General features: G+C 54.8%; 1 protein-coding gene across 1 annotated transcript in view; it reads right to left on the bottom strand.

Annotated features, from left to right (window-relative positions):
• The window catches only part of MRTFA (myocardin related transcription factor A), a 170,798-nt gene that overhangs the window by 7,456 nt on the left and 147,220 nt on the right, over window positions 1-16,122 (bottom strand). The window contains exons 5-10 of the mRNA XM_007454102.1: window positions 10,484-10,539; window positions 7,784-7,859; window positions 6,705-6,866; window positions 3,078-3,253; window positions 2,456-2,587; window positions 30-283 (exon numbers count right to left, since the gene is read on the bottom strand). Coding sequence (XP_007454164.1) covers window positions 30-283; window positions 2,456-2,587; window positions 3,078-3,253; window positions 6,705-6,866; window positions 7,784-7,859; window positions 10,484-10,539 — 856 coding nt within the window. The remainder of the gene's footprint in view (window positions 1-29; window positions 284-2,455; window positions 2,588-3,077; window positions 3,254-6,704; window positions 6,867-7,783; window positions 7,860-10,483; window positions 10,540-16,122) is intronic.

The raw sequence follows: 16,122 nt of genomic DNA, 5'->3' as shown, positions 1-16,122 counted from the left end.
GGGCGCGTTGGGGGGCAGGCCGGGCCTACTTGGGCGGGGCAGGCAGGATGGTCTGGTAGTTGTAGTGCTGCTGCTGCTGCTGATTGAGGATCTGGAGCTGCAGGAAGAGCTGCTGCTGCTGCAGGATCCTGGCATAGGAGGAGTCCATAGGGGGCGCCCCCTTGTCCTGCTTCTGGTCGGGGGGGATGTACTGGTGATACTTGAGCTTCTTCACCTTCGGCTTCAGCTCCTTGGCCTTCTTGCTGCGCTGCGACTTCTCACTGGCAGACTTGGGTTGGCTTTGCTGTGGGCACGGGAGACAGAGGGCGCTGTCAGGGGCAGCCGAGTGGCTTCCGGAAGGGCCCCGCCACCCACCCTGCCCTGTCCATGCTCCCTGCCGGATGGCACCCCTCCCAAAGCAGAGGTCTCCTCAGTGCCCGGGAGTGTCCAGGGAGGGGGCGAGGGCTGATGGGAGGCGGGGCTTGTGACTGGCTCTGCTCTTAAAAGAGCTTCTAGCCCCAGTGCACAGGCCAGGCAGCCTCCCTGTGACCCTGAGCACAGAGTGAACAGGACGACGAGGTGAAAAGAGCTGTTCTACGGAGCTTGCGCAGCACACGCTGGGCGCTTTACAAAAGCCGCGTCACACAGACCTGCAAATACCCTACCTCCCCAGGAACCGGCCCGTCGACTCGAAAGGGAAGAAAAGAGGCTCAGGGAAGCCACGCGCTCGAGGCCGCACAGTGACTGGGACCTCGCTGCGCGAAGGAGCTGGGATCCGAACCCTGAACTCCAGAAGCTCACGTCCATTCACTGACGGGGCGGCCGGCACACAGGGAGGCCGTCTCCCGGGTGAGGAGGGTGGAGGGGGTGTGGGCAAGAGTGAGCAGGGCGCTGAGTGCTGGGGAAGGAGCGAGGAGGGCCTCGCGGCTTCTGAGCAGAGAATGGCAGGCGGAAGGGTGGAGACTCAATACGGGGCGCAGCTGGGGTCTGACCAGGGTGCCGTGGGCACTGACGGGATGTGGAAGGAGGTGACCGACTAGAGGGAGAAGGGACAACAGCGCGTGTGGCAGCCGAGCGGCTACAAGGTCACGGTTTTGAGCTTCAGCAACAGCGTGTGACAACGGTGGCCCCTTCGCAGAAGTCGGGAAGAGGTGCCGGTTGGCCAGGGTAGGGAGAGTCGGGGAGAAGGCACGGGGCTGCTGGGACCGGAGAGCACCCGAGAGGAGGGAGAGGGGTCCGCTGAGAGGCCCCGGCAAGGCTGAGGGCGCAAGAGGCCGAGGGCAGCCCGGGAGCGCCCCACTGAAAGGGAAGAAGACGGGGAGCCCAGGAAAAGGCACCCGAGAGAGGAGCGCGACCTGAGGCAGGTCCGAGGCAGCTGGGGGCTCAGCCTGGAGGAGAGCCCGTGGCGGGGCTGGGGAGCGGGGACAGAGGCCGAGGCACCAGCGGGAAAGAGGAAGTTAGATAAACACACACACACTGTTCTCGCAAACGGGGAGTGGGCAAAGGAAGGCACCAGTCGTGTGACGAGGAGCAGGTCTGAGGGAGGAATTTGGGGGGGAAACCTCAGACATCTGCAGCCAATCAGGAATAGACCGCAGAGGCAAGGGAGGTGCCGGCTGCTGGGGGAGCGGCCGGGAGCCAGCAGGGCGCCAGGGCACCACTGACCGGGAGGAGCAGGCCTGGGGCAGGGGCGCCACACGGGAGGGCCGCGGAGACCCCGCCAACCACCTGGGAGCGCCCGGAGGCACAGGGAGGCTTCGCTAAGGCTGTGAGCCGCAGCAGAGGAACGTGGGCGGCCAGAGGCTCCAGGCCAGGGCCAGGGCCTGTGTGGTGGGACTGGAGGATCAGTCAAGATGGGAAGCAAGCCGAGCGGGAAGGAAGGGCACCTGTCCAGCAGGCATGGAGCACAGGCTGGAGGGCGGCAGTCAGGGCCAAGGTCCCAGAGGCCGAGGGAGAAAGCTCGGCTGGGCGGAGAGGACCGGACACCGGCTCCCGGTGCTGCTGAACTTAACCTCACCGTCCAGCACCGTGTTCCCACACAAAGGTCCCCATGGGTGTCTCGTGGGGCTGATGGTAAATGCCGTCCCTTCAGGTATCTTAGGTCAGGCCTTGGAAGAAGAGAGTGACAACAAACACCCGGCACGGCTGGCTGGGTGACCTCAGGCCCATCACCTCACTTCTCGGTTCTGTCATAGCCTCACGAGGCTCCGAGTGGACAGAGGGGACGTGTGGGCGTGCCTTCCTGGGGCGGGCAGGAGTGAGAGCCTGGCCCGCTGTGCTCAGTGAGCGGTGGCTGCGGCTGTGGCGGCCAGCGTGCGTGGAGGGAACAGGAGATCTCCCAGAGCACGGTGGTGACCTCGGCTGGCCCCAGACCAGGAGGAGAAGTGAGTCAGCCCCACTCCCCACACTGGGACGGAGTCACGGTAGGACTCTGAGGGGAACGGAGAGGAGACGGTGGTCAGCTAGAGGTCTGCACCTTAATGAGCGTGGGGAGGGGCTTGGCGGTGGCGACCGTGGTTCCGTTGGCGAGGCTGGGCGGCGGAGGAGGCTGCTCCGCCAGGAAGACTGTTTCTCCAGACTCTGGGCCCACGGGGAGTTGAGACACGACCTGGGAGAGAAGAGGGGAAGTGAGGACACGCCCACCCCTTCTCGTGGCCCTGGAAGCTGCGCCATCTCCAGGCTTCAGCCGGTGGTGCATCCCTGCCCTGCCCTGCCCGGAGGTGGGTGGCTGTCACCCCTTCGGACGCCATCACCGTTAGGGGGCAAATGACGGGCAAAGACGAGAGGGATGAAAAGAGCAGCCTCCAGGGTGGCAAGGGGAGAGGGAACTAGAAAAGGGGAAGACTGAGGGTGGTGAAATGTCACGGAACTGAACACACTCAGGAGAAGTGGCTGTTCTGAATGAGCAGACATGGGGCAGCAGGGAGGCCTCTGAATCTAACTGCAAGGCTGCCCAGCCGGCGTCCTCCACGAGGGCCCACCGCCGCACTTTCTGGCTTCCCCGTCCCACCTGGCCCAAGCAAGGGACCTCATCCTGGGCCGCTCCAGTAGGTCTGGGGCCCCTGAGCAGGGGAAGCACCTGCAGTGGACAAGCTCACCTGAGTGAGGGACACAGAGGTGGCACTGGGCAGTGGCTCGCTGACTCGGGCTTCCAGGGGTGACGGTACTGAGCCCTGGGACTCATGGCTGGCAGGCTGCTCAGGAGATAAGGCATCGCTGCTGTCCTCATCAAAGGAAGAGCTGTCTGCTACTTTCGGGTAGTTCACCTGGCCCACTGAAAGCCAAGGCCAGGGTGAGACTCCTCCAGCAAACGGGAAGAGGCTGTCCCAGCGAGGCGCCTGCCCTGCGGCCCCACGGCCCCAGCAAGCAGCGGGAGGAGGAGGCCAGCAGCCCACCTGCCTCCTGTTTCCAAAAGAGCTCAAGGAAAGCTTGTCATCACGACCCGAAACAAAGGCCAGGAAGAGTCAGTCCCACCAGGTCATCAGAGCACTCCCCTTGGTGGGGAAAGGCCTGATCGTTAACCCCTTGCTTTTAACTCCGCCCTGCGTTCAGTCTTCCAAGTTAGGGTCTGCCCTCCCACCCCACAGCCTGCCACCTCCTCCAGCTCCTGCTTCCCTGCTGCTGAAGGCACTTTATTCCCATCCTGTGGCTGCACAAAACTCCTCCCAGAGGCTCACGGACCCTGCGATCAGGGACGGAAGGAGTTTGGGTAACAGCTACGCAGGTGCAGCTCCTCCCCTGGGCTGCCCGACTCCCCGAAGACCAGGAGGAATAGACAAAAGAGCCTCGCGGAGAAGGGCCGCCTGCTTGCACAGGTGAAGCAGATCACTGGAAGGACAGCAGCCAGTGACTCCCAGAGACCCACGTCCTGGGGGCCAGACCTGCGCTCCTGGGCAGGGAGCAGGCTGGGTGGGAGATGCGAGAGAAGCAGGGGCCCGGCGTGGGAATCTCAGATGCAGAGAGAAGGAAAGAAGGGGATGGGGCAGGCAGGGTACTTCAAAAGACTCCTGTCACAACCCTGCCGCCAGCACGGTCAGGGGAGTTCTGCACCGGCACTGTCCACACAGGGGGAATGAGGCAGCGGCGCAGAGGTGAGCCGGCGGCCATGCCGGGGACGCAGCTGCTGCGGGAAGACCACAGATGAGGAACACTCTCCCGGCAGACCCTCCCCCGCTCCAGGGCCGTGCCCCGAGGCCCTCTGCCCCTGGGACCCAGCAGGACGCCCCTGAGCTTGTCCCCCACCCCGCTCCCGCCCTCCCAGGGGCCCGCAAGGAGCGCGGAGGGGATGCAGCTCACTGACAGTGGGCCCTTCTTGCCGGTCACGCTAGGTCTAGGTGCCCTCCCACAGTCTCCTGTTCCCAGAGAGGGGACCTGCCATGGCACAGCAGCCACAGGACAATGGGACTCAGGACGGAGGAGCTGCGGGTCCACCCCTGCCTCAGCCCAGCGTGAGGAAGCTGCTGGCCACGCTGCAGCGGCCCCAGGGCTGTCAGGCCAGGTCACTGCAGGGCCACCCCTCTCTCCTGCAGCCAGGGCAGCCCCGATGGGGCCCTGCCCGGCTGGAGTTCACGGGCCAGGCACCCTGGAGCCCAGCCGCTGCTCTGCTGGCGGGAAACGTGCATGCTGAGGCGAGGCCGGCCATGACTCCGACGACCAGCTGGCGGCGCATGTGTGAGCAGATGGCCGCGGGTGTGTGGTGCAGTCTGGGAGACGGAGGCCATCTGCGAAGCCCCTCCTATCCTGGCGCACACTCCGCTCTGCCTCCCCCTCCATCCCCCACCTCCTCAGCCTCTCCCCTGACTCCTTCCTCTCAGCCCTAAACCTCCTCCTTGACCACTATGTCCCTCTCTCCTCTCCACTCTCTTCCTGCACAGACGGACCACGTGTGCTGTCACCACTGCCTTGCCTGCTGCTCACTCCTTGGCCTGCACGCTCACTGCTGGCGAATGCTCCTTTCTCCCCAATCACCGGTGATGACCTCGTTCCAAACTAAGCTACTCACGGGCCTCAAACAAGCCGCATTCCGCCAGGGCTCCAGGCCACACTGCCCCCGCTGTCCCCTCTGCCCGGAATGTCCCTCTGTATCCTCTCTACTTGGCAAACTGACTCGATCTCCAGGTGGGCCCGAAACGTGTCGTAAGCCCCACCGCCATCCACGTCCCTGAGAGAAGCCCATCTCAGACAGGCTCTCGCTGCCCCTGCCACACACCGCTGTCCTACACTGTCCACGACAGAGCCGCCAGCTGGTCTGTAACGAACGTCACTGCAAACAGCAGCAGCCCTTCCCCGAGTCTCCCTGGGCGCCCAGGACTGTGCCGGGCCCTTCACAGCCATCGTCACCTGGGAGCCTGCAAACTGTCCCGCATGGCAGGTGGCTTGGCTACGACGTTACAGGGCCCAGTCTTTCTAACTATGTGGTGCCACACGTGCCTGGGAGCTAGACGCAGAAATCACTTGTGCACACGGCAGCCTTCTCCCGTCAGACTGAGTTCTCTGAGGGCAGCCGCAGCATATTCTGTTCGTCTCTGTAACGGCAGGACTCACACAGGCCTGGTGCGTGGCTGACTCTTAGCAAACATTTACCAGACTTGGGCTGGCTGGAGAGTCCAGAACTGACCTTGGCCCAAACGCTGTCGTGGAATCTGGTGAAGGTCTGGGCAGGAAAACACTGACACAAGGTGAAGTGAATGCCAGGGCAAAGCAGGGGGTTAAAGGGGAAGAGGGCGGTCAGGGCGCCTCCTCTGCGGGTGCAGACGAGGCCCCAGAAACCGGTCACCTCTGAGCCAGGGCTCGGGCCCAACGTGGCCTGCTTCGGGCCTACTCCTGTGCCCTCCCCTGCCCAAAGACCTAGCTCACTCCTACGGTGAGAGCACCTGAGCCTCATGAAGGCACGGCCACTCCCCGGGGGCAGGTCTCAGGCCTGCGGCAGCCAAAGAAACATGTCTATACCAACAGTTACCAAAGTCTGAGGGAATCATGTCTGCACACCTGCCCGTGGCACGCGAGGCCCTGCGCGTCCTGGACTCTGTGGCCTCCCCCTCACGTCTCGACACCCGCCTCCAGCTCCATGTGCAGAGGCTGCTCCTTCTGTCCGCTGCATTCACTTTAATTCCTACTCACCCTGCACCCCCATCTGGGCCTCAGCTCTTCTGACGCCGATGCCCCGTGTCGGGGCCGGGGTGGGTGGCCCTCTATCTCACTCTCACCTATTTCCTTGCCTGTATCTGCTCCTGGGCTTGAGCTCCGTAAGGACGAGGGGCTTGGTCTGCCTTGTGGGGCTGTGGCCCTAGCACCTAGCACACTGCTTGGATCAATCGACCTTTACTGACTGAACTATCTGAGGAGAGTGCCAGGCTCCAAGAAGAGATTTCACTAATGAAAAGAAACCGCAGGCACAGTTTCAAGGTCCCAGCGTCTCCACGTGCTCACACACACCACCCCGAACATCTACCTACCTTCCCTGGGAAAGAGGGACAAGCCCCTGCGCTCACAGAGATGGGAAGTGGACAGAGGCCTCTCTGTCACTGACGCAGTTATTTTGGCACGGCGCTGATCTGTGAGGCCACTGGCGCTGTCCCAGGCTCATAGGACCTGTTTATCAGGCTCTCATACTCTGTACCTCGGCTCCCCCAAGGCTAAGCAGGAAGTCAGGGAGCAAGCGGTCCGGAGCCCATCCCCTCTGCGCCCCGCCTTCAAGTCCACACGTGGTGGCCGGGCCTCCTCACCAATGATGGCTTCCTTCAGGCTAGACTCCACAGGCAGGATATTCTTCTCCACCAGCTCCATGGGGCCAGGCCTCTGCGCAATCTTCTCGTTGAGGTCATCGGCCAGCCTGGCTCTTTTCAGCTTCAGCTGCTTGGCCTGCAGGGAAGGCTCAGCCGAGGTCTCTGCCCGTGGGAGAGAATGGAGTGCAGGAGGATATAGGAATGAGCTGGTTCTGCCCTGGGAACTCCAGAGCAGCTCCCCTTCCCTCTGGGGAAGGAGCAGAGACCATGAGAATGCAAATCAAGTCCCAGGCAGAGTACAGTGGCCCGGCTTGAAGTTTCACAAGGATAGAAGAAGGGGCCCCCACTGTGGACAGTGTGTGGTCACGTGCAACAATGGCCACTAGGCACCGGCTGGCCCAGACGACTCTCTAAGCTGGAGCTAGAGCTGAAAGAGCACCAGGCAATGGGTGGTGTCTCCTCTCCCTCAAGCTCGCTGCATTATGGGGACAATTCACCTCCCTGCTCTGGGCCTCAGTGTCTTCCTCTGCAAAGTGTGAGGTTCAGTCTAGGAAAGTCTTCTTCCAACCCCAAAGTGGTTTCAAAACCAAACAAAAAATGAACAGACTCAAGCCAAAACCTTTCCTTCCCTAGAATGAGGAAAGAAGTTTGTGTGGGCGGGTGGAGCACGTCTGGGATGATCGTGCTTGTGCTTCACAGGTGCTCCTGTAAATACTGAGTGAGCGAATGAATGGACGGATGGATAGATGAAGGAATGAATGAAAACAGAAAGTAAACACATTTAAGAACAGAGTTGGAGGAAAGGATTTCATACCGAGGTTTTATGAGATCCAGGGCCACCACATGGCCATAGAAAAAGGGAAGCCACCCCAAGAGAAGGTGACTGTGCTCCTTTGGGAATTCCCAAAAACCAGGGGTGGTGCCCACAGCACTGCTGTTTTACTGCATTAAGGCTCTGGCTTACACTGTCAACAGAAATGGGAGTGATGAAAAAGAGGGAAGACGAAACGTGGGTGGTGCAGGGGTGAAAACAGTGAGAATGAGGGTTTAGAGGAAGAAGCATTTCCAATCTAACACACCTTCCAAAATGTGCATCCTGACCAGCTCCGATCTCTCTGGCCGGGAACGAATCTTCCGCTTCAGGTAGTCCTCTGTCTATAGAAAAAACACACCAAGCAGCTCTCAGATCCAGGTCACAAGCTTATGGCATGAGCAGGACCAAAAAGCAGCCGTGCCTTTAGTGGGTCACCTCTGCAGCCCCCACAACCTCAGCCTGGAGACTGCAGGATCCTGAGGCCTGGAAGGACGCGTCCACTTTCAGCGCACCTGCCAAGGGCATCATCCATCTGTCAAGACCGTTTGTCACTCTGAGGCTGGACTACTAATATATTTTTTAATCTATTACTTTTAAAAAAAAAATCAATTTATTTATTTCATTTTTGTCTGCACGGGGTCTTTGTTGCTGCACGCCCTCTTTCTCTAGTTGCGGCGAGCAGGGGCTACTCTTCTTTGTGGTGCGCAGGCTTTTCATTGCAGTGGCTTCTCTTGTTGTGGAGCACGGGCTCTAGGTGCGTGGGCTTCAGTAGTTGTGGCACGTGGGCTCAGTAGTTGTGGTGCACGGGCTTAGTAGCTCCACAGCATGTGGGATCTTCCTGGACCAGGGCTCGAACCCGTGTCTCCTGCACTGGCAGGTGGATTCGTAACCACTGCGCCACCAGGGAAGTCCTAATCTATTACTTTTACTATCATATGTTACGTTCATCAAAGAAAATTCAGAAAATTAGAAAGTAAAACAACAATAAAAATTTTTAATCATCCACCGTTAGTATTTGGGGATATTTGTTTCTAATCATTCTTCCATGCAAAAGATAAGTTTAATTTTACAAAGCTATAATCATACTGAATATAATTTTATACCTTATTTCAAAAAACTTGGCATTGCCTGATACCATGAGCATTTTCCATTCACTCTGAATGGCTGCCAAGTAGAGTACTAATTTTGATACATGGTGTCATAGCTCTAGTTCCTTAAAGTCTCATGTCCTCATTTCTGCACTTCTGAGACGCCAAGCAAATTAAACCATTCCCTCAACAGTCCCAGAGCCAGCCCACTGCCCGGCGCTCACATTATAATGTATATATGACCCCGGGTTTGTCTGACTCTAGAGTCTGTGCTCTTAACCTTTGCACCAGAATTTTACAAACCATAGGTCAAGACCATTAGTGGGTCAGGACCAGCACAGGATAGGGTAGGATAGGACAAGACAGGACAGCACAAGACAGAGCAGAGTAGGGTAGAGTAGAATTGAATAGAAAACAAAGAGAGCATACTGCATGCCTGCAGCAAGGTAAAGACTTGCTCCTTGGACTGGCCTTGGTGCTCTGACTGGTCAGCTCTGTGCCCACCCCCGGGTGGTGCTGAGCTCTCCAGGAGATGGCTTACAGTGGCTGCGGGTTCAGGGCCTATCACCCATCTGCAGTGGGCAGAAGTACTGCCATGACTGCCGGAGAAGACGGCAGAACAGGTGTCGCACACTGCAGGTCTCCACAGACAGCAGAGGGAGGCATATGGTACTGATGAAGAAAACACCTGGAGTCCACACACCAAGGTTTAAATCCCAGTGAGCTTGCCACTTACTAGCTGGACAAGTTAGTTAACCTCTCTTAACTGCATCTATTAAGATAAAGATAACACCTAATTCATAAGAGCTGATGTGAACATAAATAAGAAAAGGGTATAATTTCACATATAAAAGTACTCAATAAACTAGTAGCTGTACTAATTAGTTCGTATTTACTCCGTGCCTTGGAGAAGCAGGCCAGGAAATGGTGCCAAGTCTTAAGACTGGGTTGAGGGCACAGGCAATGACATTCCTTTTCTCCCTGCTGTATTCTCTCATCCTCCCAGCCACTGAAACAGTGCAGCTGGTCACTCCTTTGGTTCCCAGGACCTGTGGCCTCATTCTTCCCACTCACTCTAAGCATTAATCATAATTTTCCTTAGAAATTTGTTAAAAATAAAATAAAGACAGAAGACAGTAAGATAAGTCTTGGAGGTAAATATTTCAGTCTCTGAAAGAGCTGTGGGTCTTAGGGAGCCCCGGCCTATGATCCTCCATCTGGGGAGGCTCTCTTCCCTTGTCTTTTACATAAAAGAGAAAAGTGAAGGGGCTGAGAGGGGGAAACATGTTCTGGTGACTTCCCCATTTCCGCCCACACTGGGCAGCAGAATATCCCCTGAGGCCCCCGAGGGAACTGAAACCGAGGGGGACAGGGCAACAAGCCAGGTGCTGCAGTGTGAACCTGAGCTCAGAGGGACCCATCTTCTGCTTCCACGACCTCAAGTGGACCCTGGCTGCTCAGGGGCACACGGAGACCAGTAAGGTTTCCATGCCCATTCTGGAGAGGTGTGGGCAGTGGGCAGGAGGGACCACCACTCAGCAAGCTTTTCCGTGGCTGGTGGTCGTGTCCTAACAGCTACAAAAGGCTAAGTGGAATTAAAGATGGGAAAATACTAGTGGTCTCCAAACCAAAAGAAGGGAGGTGACCATTACATACCCTTGAATGTACTAAAGGAAGAAACTCATTCTGATCATGGCCCATACCATCACACTGGGAGACGCTGGGGTGGGGATGAAGCAGAAAAGCCAGAGCTTTCTATTTAGAACCATAAGGCCAGGGCTGACCCTGGAGGCAACGCTAGACTGGCAGGAAGATGACAGCAGCACAACAGGCTCTGAAAATGCTCTTAGGAATCCTTGGGAAGCAAGGTGCCTTACCCTGGCCCGCTCCAAGCTCCTTCTCTGCTCATGAAATGCAGCTGGACTTTTCAAAGCTGTTGGGAGAAGAATCATAAAAGAATTACTTTATAGTGAAGCATCATGTCTACTGCTACAATTTACAGTGGAGAAGGTATCTTAAATTCAAGTTCGTTTTAGCAGTACTACTAATATTAGCTGAAGTGACGAAGAAAACGGCACTTGAGTAAGCACATACCTCTCTGGTTCAGCTACCCCATCACAACAATTCTGGTTACTTTGTTCCTAATGGGAACAGTCACTGCCTAAGCTTGGGTTCTGTAAGGTGCACCCAGGGAATATAACTTTAATATAATCCTTATGCAGCAGTCAACTCTCCACAAAGGGCCTCCCTTTACTCTCGGGGAGACCGGGACACAGAGCAGAGCTGCAAGTTGGGCCCACCCACTTTCCCTCTCCAACCTCATCAGGAATCGCAAAGTGACCGAACTGTTTGAATGAGGCTAAACCAAAAAGACACTGCGTCTACTTGGGTGCCATTTCCTTCTTCGGTTCAGCTGGTATTAATGGTGCTGCTAAAATTAACTTGAATTTCATCTTGAAGGACTAAAAGAACTTCACCATGACTGTATGGTTAACCTTGGTGCACACAACCAGCAGCTGACCAGAAGGCTCACTGTATCCCCCGTCACGGACCCGACTCTTTTCTGGGGCTACCGCCACATGGCCACAGCTCGCAACTCAGCAAAGCACACCGAGGGTGGGGAGACCAAAGCAGGACCCTCTACAAATGTAGCGCTGTGAAGAGAGTCTGTGTCAAAAACTCAGCAGATAATGAGTTGGGACACCCTGAGGATGAGAGGGGAAAAAGCCTGACTCACTTCAAGTTGGGAACAACAGCAGTAAGAGAGAAATTCGTAAGACCGTGGTCAGTTTCACTTCTGCTGCCCTAGAATTTCAGAGCAGCTGTGAAACTGTGTGTGCAGATAACTGTTGCTGGGCTGCTGGCTGTGGTAGGGAGTGCAGGGGTAAAGAGACGCTAAAAGTAGCCAGAGCACAGATATGACCCTATCCTGCCTGGGCCTTTGTGCTCCCCGCCATCCCCCCCCAGGGGCTGGGCCTCAGGAGCAGCAAGTCCCCGAAGAAAAGCTCCGAATGTCACTGCAGCACTTCTTTGTTTCTCTAAGTTTTTTTTTTTTTCCCTAATATTAAAGTAAAAAAGAAACTCATATCAGTTGGAAGTACCCTATCTTCTAACGGCAGGGGGAGCGCTAGATTTAACAAATAATCTCTAAGGAAAACCAGCACAGGCTCCCTCTCCAAGCTACCAGAGCATTCCAAAGCATGACCCAGGCCATCCCAGCTCTAATCTGAAGGTCTTGGCATCTCAGGGGGTAAGCAGACAGCCCCTGCACCTGCTTCTAGTGAGTAAAGCTGGTTCAACTCCAAAATCAGCCTCTAAAAGTCCTGATATGCAGGGTGTGATGGACCAGCAGGGAATGAACACACAACCTTGCTCTAGGAGCGCTTATCACACGGGTGAGACGAGAAGCACTAAAAATTAAAGCAAAACTCAGTGTCCGCCCCCCCCCCCCCCCGCAGCTGCCTTTCTGCCTTGGTTTTCTCCACAGCTCATCACCGCCTGACACCCTGGATGGTCATACTGCATCCCTCTGTATTCACTGCCAGCCTCCTACCACTACAATAAGCTCCTCTGGGCACGGCAGGGGGTTTGTCTACTTTCTGACAGTACCCCCGCCACGGAGAGCACATAAGTCATTCAATGAATTAATGAATATTCTATAAGGAACGGATACAAAGTGTACACTGGTGACAGGAAAACTAGAGGATTCTGTGAGCTCTAAACTTTCATTTGTACAGCCACAATTAGGCTCTCATCTCGGTTCAAAACTTCACAGAAGTCCCAGATATAAAAGCAAGACATGTGCATGCCTATCCTGGGTTCTATCAGTTACCGCTGGTGTGACACGGGGAATGACTGCTTTCCAGGTCTCATTTTCTTCTTCTGTAGAGTCAAGTCCACCCACCTCCCAGAACTCTTGTGACAACCGAAGAAGAGTGAAAGGGCTCTGCAGCCAGTGGCGCCCTCACCAACACATTTAGGGTGCTGCTGTCATCACGTGCAGTGATTTGGTTGAATCAGGGGTTAGATTCCCACACGGGCCAGCTAGTTCCTACACCACGGTCACAGATAATCTGGCTAAACACCAGTCAGCGTGCAATGACCTACACTGGCTATCCTAAGGGGTAAGGCACAGGTCCAGCTTCTGGGAAAACAACTCACAAAGCACAGAATTTCTTGATGGAAGGGGAGTGCAACATTTTCATGTACAACGAGGATGTTGCGCCATGAGTGGGGATAAGTGACAGGTAAACTGGCTGTACTGTACGTGACTTCCTGCTTTCCATCGAGTTAAGGAAATTTTTGCATAATAGTGAGGATGCCTACCTTCTGTGGTGGGCATGGTTCTAAATACTTTAAAATGTTACCTAATTGAGTACTCCTAATGACTCCATGTGATGTGTAATATTCCACTGTACAGATGAGGACAGGCTCAGAATGGGTAGGAAAGGCAGCAAGTGGCAGAATAGGATCATAACCTAATTCTCTCTCACCCTCAAGTCAGAGTTCTTTCCCTCCTCTGGGTTGGTTCCTTAACTTCTTCAAAAAGTGGAGAAGAATGACCCCAGTGGATGGGAGGCAAGGAGGCCTCAATGACCTGCAATGCTTAGATGTAGGGCTGAGGGCAGGCCATGTGGAAAGGCCAGCTCGACCACAGTACTGAGCACAAACGTGTAAGGAAGGCTCAGAAGAGAGGTGCAAAGTGACTGCAGATACACAAAGCCACGGTTTCAAACCTGGGGCTCACCGTGGAGCTTAAGGTGCAGCCTTCAGCACTGATACTAAGGAGACGAGCCTGGAGGTGGATGAGAAGACCAGAGCAGTTCACTAGCTGCTCAGAGCTTGGGCAAAAGAACCAGAAATGAAGCCCAAGAAAAAAATTCAAAACAATAATTACTGACCCCAAAAGACTGTTTCATTTTATAACAACATTATAATCTCGTTGAATCCTCTTAACAACCATGAGGTAGGCACCACTATTCCAATTCTATACGTGAGGAAACTAACACTGCAGTAACCTGTGAGGTCACTCACTGAGTGGCGGACCCCAACCCGGGTCCAGCTCTGTCTTTCTCCCTTTGTGACAAGTGTGTAGGCTTCTATCAGCCCTTGAAGAGCCCACGCACTTTGTGCTGCTCTCTCTCCACATCTAATTCTGCTCTGTGACAGCAAGTTCAGCGATTTCAAGAGCCACTTCCAACATGTGAAAGGAAGAGGGAGCAATAACCAGTCTTGTACGGGCTTCAGTCAGGACTCCTGGAAGGCGCTTCCCAGGACCATCTGGGGAAGCCTGGAGCTGGGGCAGCCAATGCTCTCGGTAGGTCAGGGTTTGGGGTGGAAAGGGCATTCCTATACGTGTCTGGCCAGCTCTGTTAAAAGCTGCAGCCGGGCTTCCCTGGTGGCGCAGTGGTTGAGAGTCCGCCTGCCGATGCAGGGGACACGGGTTCGTGCCCCGGTCCGGGAGGATCCCACATGCCGTGGAGCGGCTGGGCCCGTGAGCCATGGCTGCTGAGCCTGCGCGTCCGGAGCCTGTGCTCCGCAGCGGGAGAGGCCACAACAGTGAGAGGCCCGCGTACCGCAAAAAGAAAAAAAAAAAAAGCTGCAGCCGTGGAGGGTAACCAGTGAAGAGATTAGGGGTGATAAAGGTAAGCCCTGGGCTTTCTTGATGTAGAAGCAGGTGGCAGTGTATAGTCAAAATCACAAGCTTCCACGCTAAGGGAATGAGACACAAGGAAGTACAGCAACACAGAAAATAATTTAAAAGTTTAGGCCTCTACTAGCTGTGGAAAATCCCCAAAGGCTCGAAGCTAACCCATAAACATGTGTCTGAGTAGGAGGGCGGCATTCACCTTGGACGCTCACGCCCTCTCTCGCTGCCTTAATGCTTTGCCAGAGGAGCCAGGGCACTGCTCACTCGGAAATTTTATTTTCCCAGAAACTCCTAGAAGGCAGTCTCTGAAAGAGAAGCCCCGCCAAACCAATGCAGACCCAAGAACTGTGCATGTTGTTTATGAGAATACACATTTTTGGTGTCAGAAGGCACCAAAACTTGATCGTCTACTCCCACCCTCCGGGAGCTGGTTTCCTGGAACACTTGCACGGCTTTGCGTGAACACAGGGGGGTGTGCAAACAGGCGCTCAAAGGAAAAATAACCAAGCCCCCTCCCCCATGGAAATCAAATGAACACAAGTGGCTAAGAGGTGTGGTGCTCTTAGTCACAGTTTCGGTGCTAGATGTGGACCCCGCCCCTGGCTGCCTCTAACCCCCGATTTAATACTCTGTTCCCTCTCTCCAGTGCCCATCTTCTTTCTCCCCTTACACATTTGCTATCTTAATTAAGTGAGGTCATTTGTGAACTAAAAAGAGAAAAACTGTTTCAATTTCCTTTTTCAAAACGCACTGCCATCCACTTCCAGGGAGAGTTCAGTGCTGTGCTGGGTGTGATCTGATCAGACAGAGCGCTGTGATCTGATCTAGCACCGAAGCGCGAACCAACCTTAAAAACCAACCTAGCGGGGCTTCCCTGGTGGCACAGTGGTTAAGAATCCGCCTGCCAAGGCAGGGGACACGGGTTCGAATCCTGGTCCGGAAAGATCCCACATGCTGCGGAGCGGCTGGGCCCGTGAGCCACAATTACTGAGCCTGCGATCTAGAGCCCGTGCTCCACAATAAGAGAAGCCCGCACACCACAATGAAGAGCAGCCCCCGCTCGCCACAACTAGAGAAAGCCTGCGCACAGCAACAAAGACTCAAGGCAGCCAATAAATAAATAAATAAATAAATAAAAGAGAGTAACTTAAAAAAAAACCAACCTAGCACATGAATGTAGGCGCTTTCCCATCACCAGCCCCAAATTTAGTTCAACATGTAGGCAAGTGAAAGCCTCCTAGGAGCCACAAAGCAGTTCTGGAAACGCATCTCAGCAAGAAGGATAGCAACAAACCACAGATATTCATTTTCTCATCATTATCATTAAGGAATATTTATTAGGTGCCTGGATCTGAATGTCACTTTATTAGGTGCTGACATAGTAAAAATGATCGTTCCCATACTATGCTAGAATTAAGCTCACCGCCTATTCTGTATTCAGAGGAACTCAAAGGCTATAAACACAGGACAGCTAACAGAGATCAACAGACTGCCATGGGCTAAGGAGCCCTTCTTCCAGGCAAGCCTGCTGGATTTCTCTGTTCACCGTAGAAGCAGCAGGCATACGCACAGTGCATCAGTGGGGGCTGTGTCTGTGTGTGGTAACAAACATACTTAACAACTCAGGTGGGAAATCAGAACTACGTCCATTCATCCATCTATCTAATAAATAATTCTTAAGCAACTGCTGTGCTAGTTACCGAGGACAAGCATGTACAGGATGGAGTCCCAGCCCTCAAAGGCAGCTCAGGGTCCGGTCAGGGAAAAAGACAAATAATTACAATACAAAATGGAAGCATATTTGTAGAAAAGTGCTACAGTGCTACGTAAGACAGAAGAGGCAAAATTCTGCCTGAGGAATGAGTG

The sequence above is a fragment of the Lipotes vexillifer genome, unplaced genomic scaffold (assembly GCF_000442215.2).
Source record: "Lipotes vexillifer unplaced genomic scaffold, Lipotes_vexillifer_v1.1 scaffold382, whole genome shotgun sequence".
NCBI lineage: Eukaryota > Metazoa > Chordata > Mammalia > Artiodactyla > Lipotidae > Lipotes > Lipotes vexillifer.
This window is presented reverse-complemented; position numbering and strand designations above follow the sequence as displayed.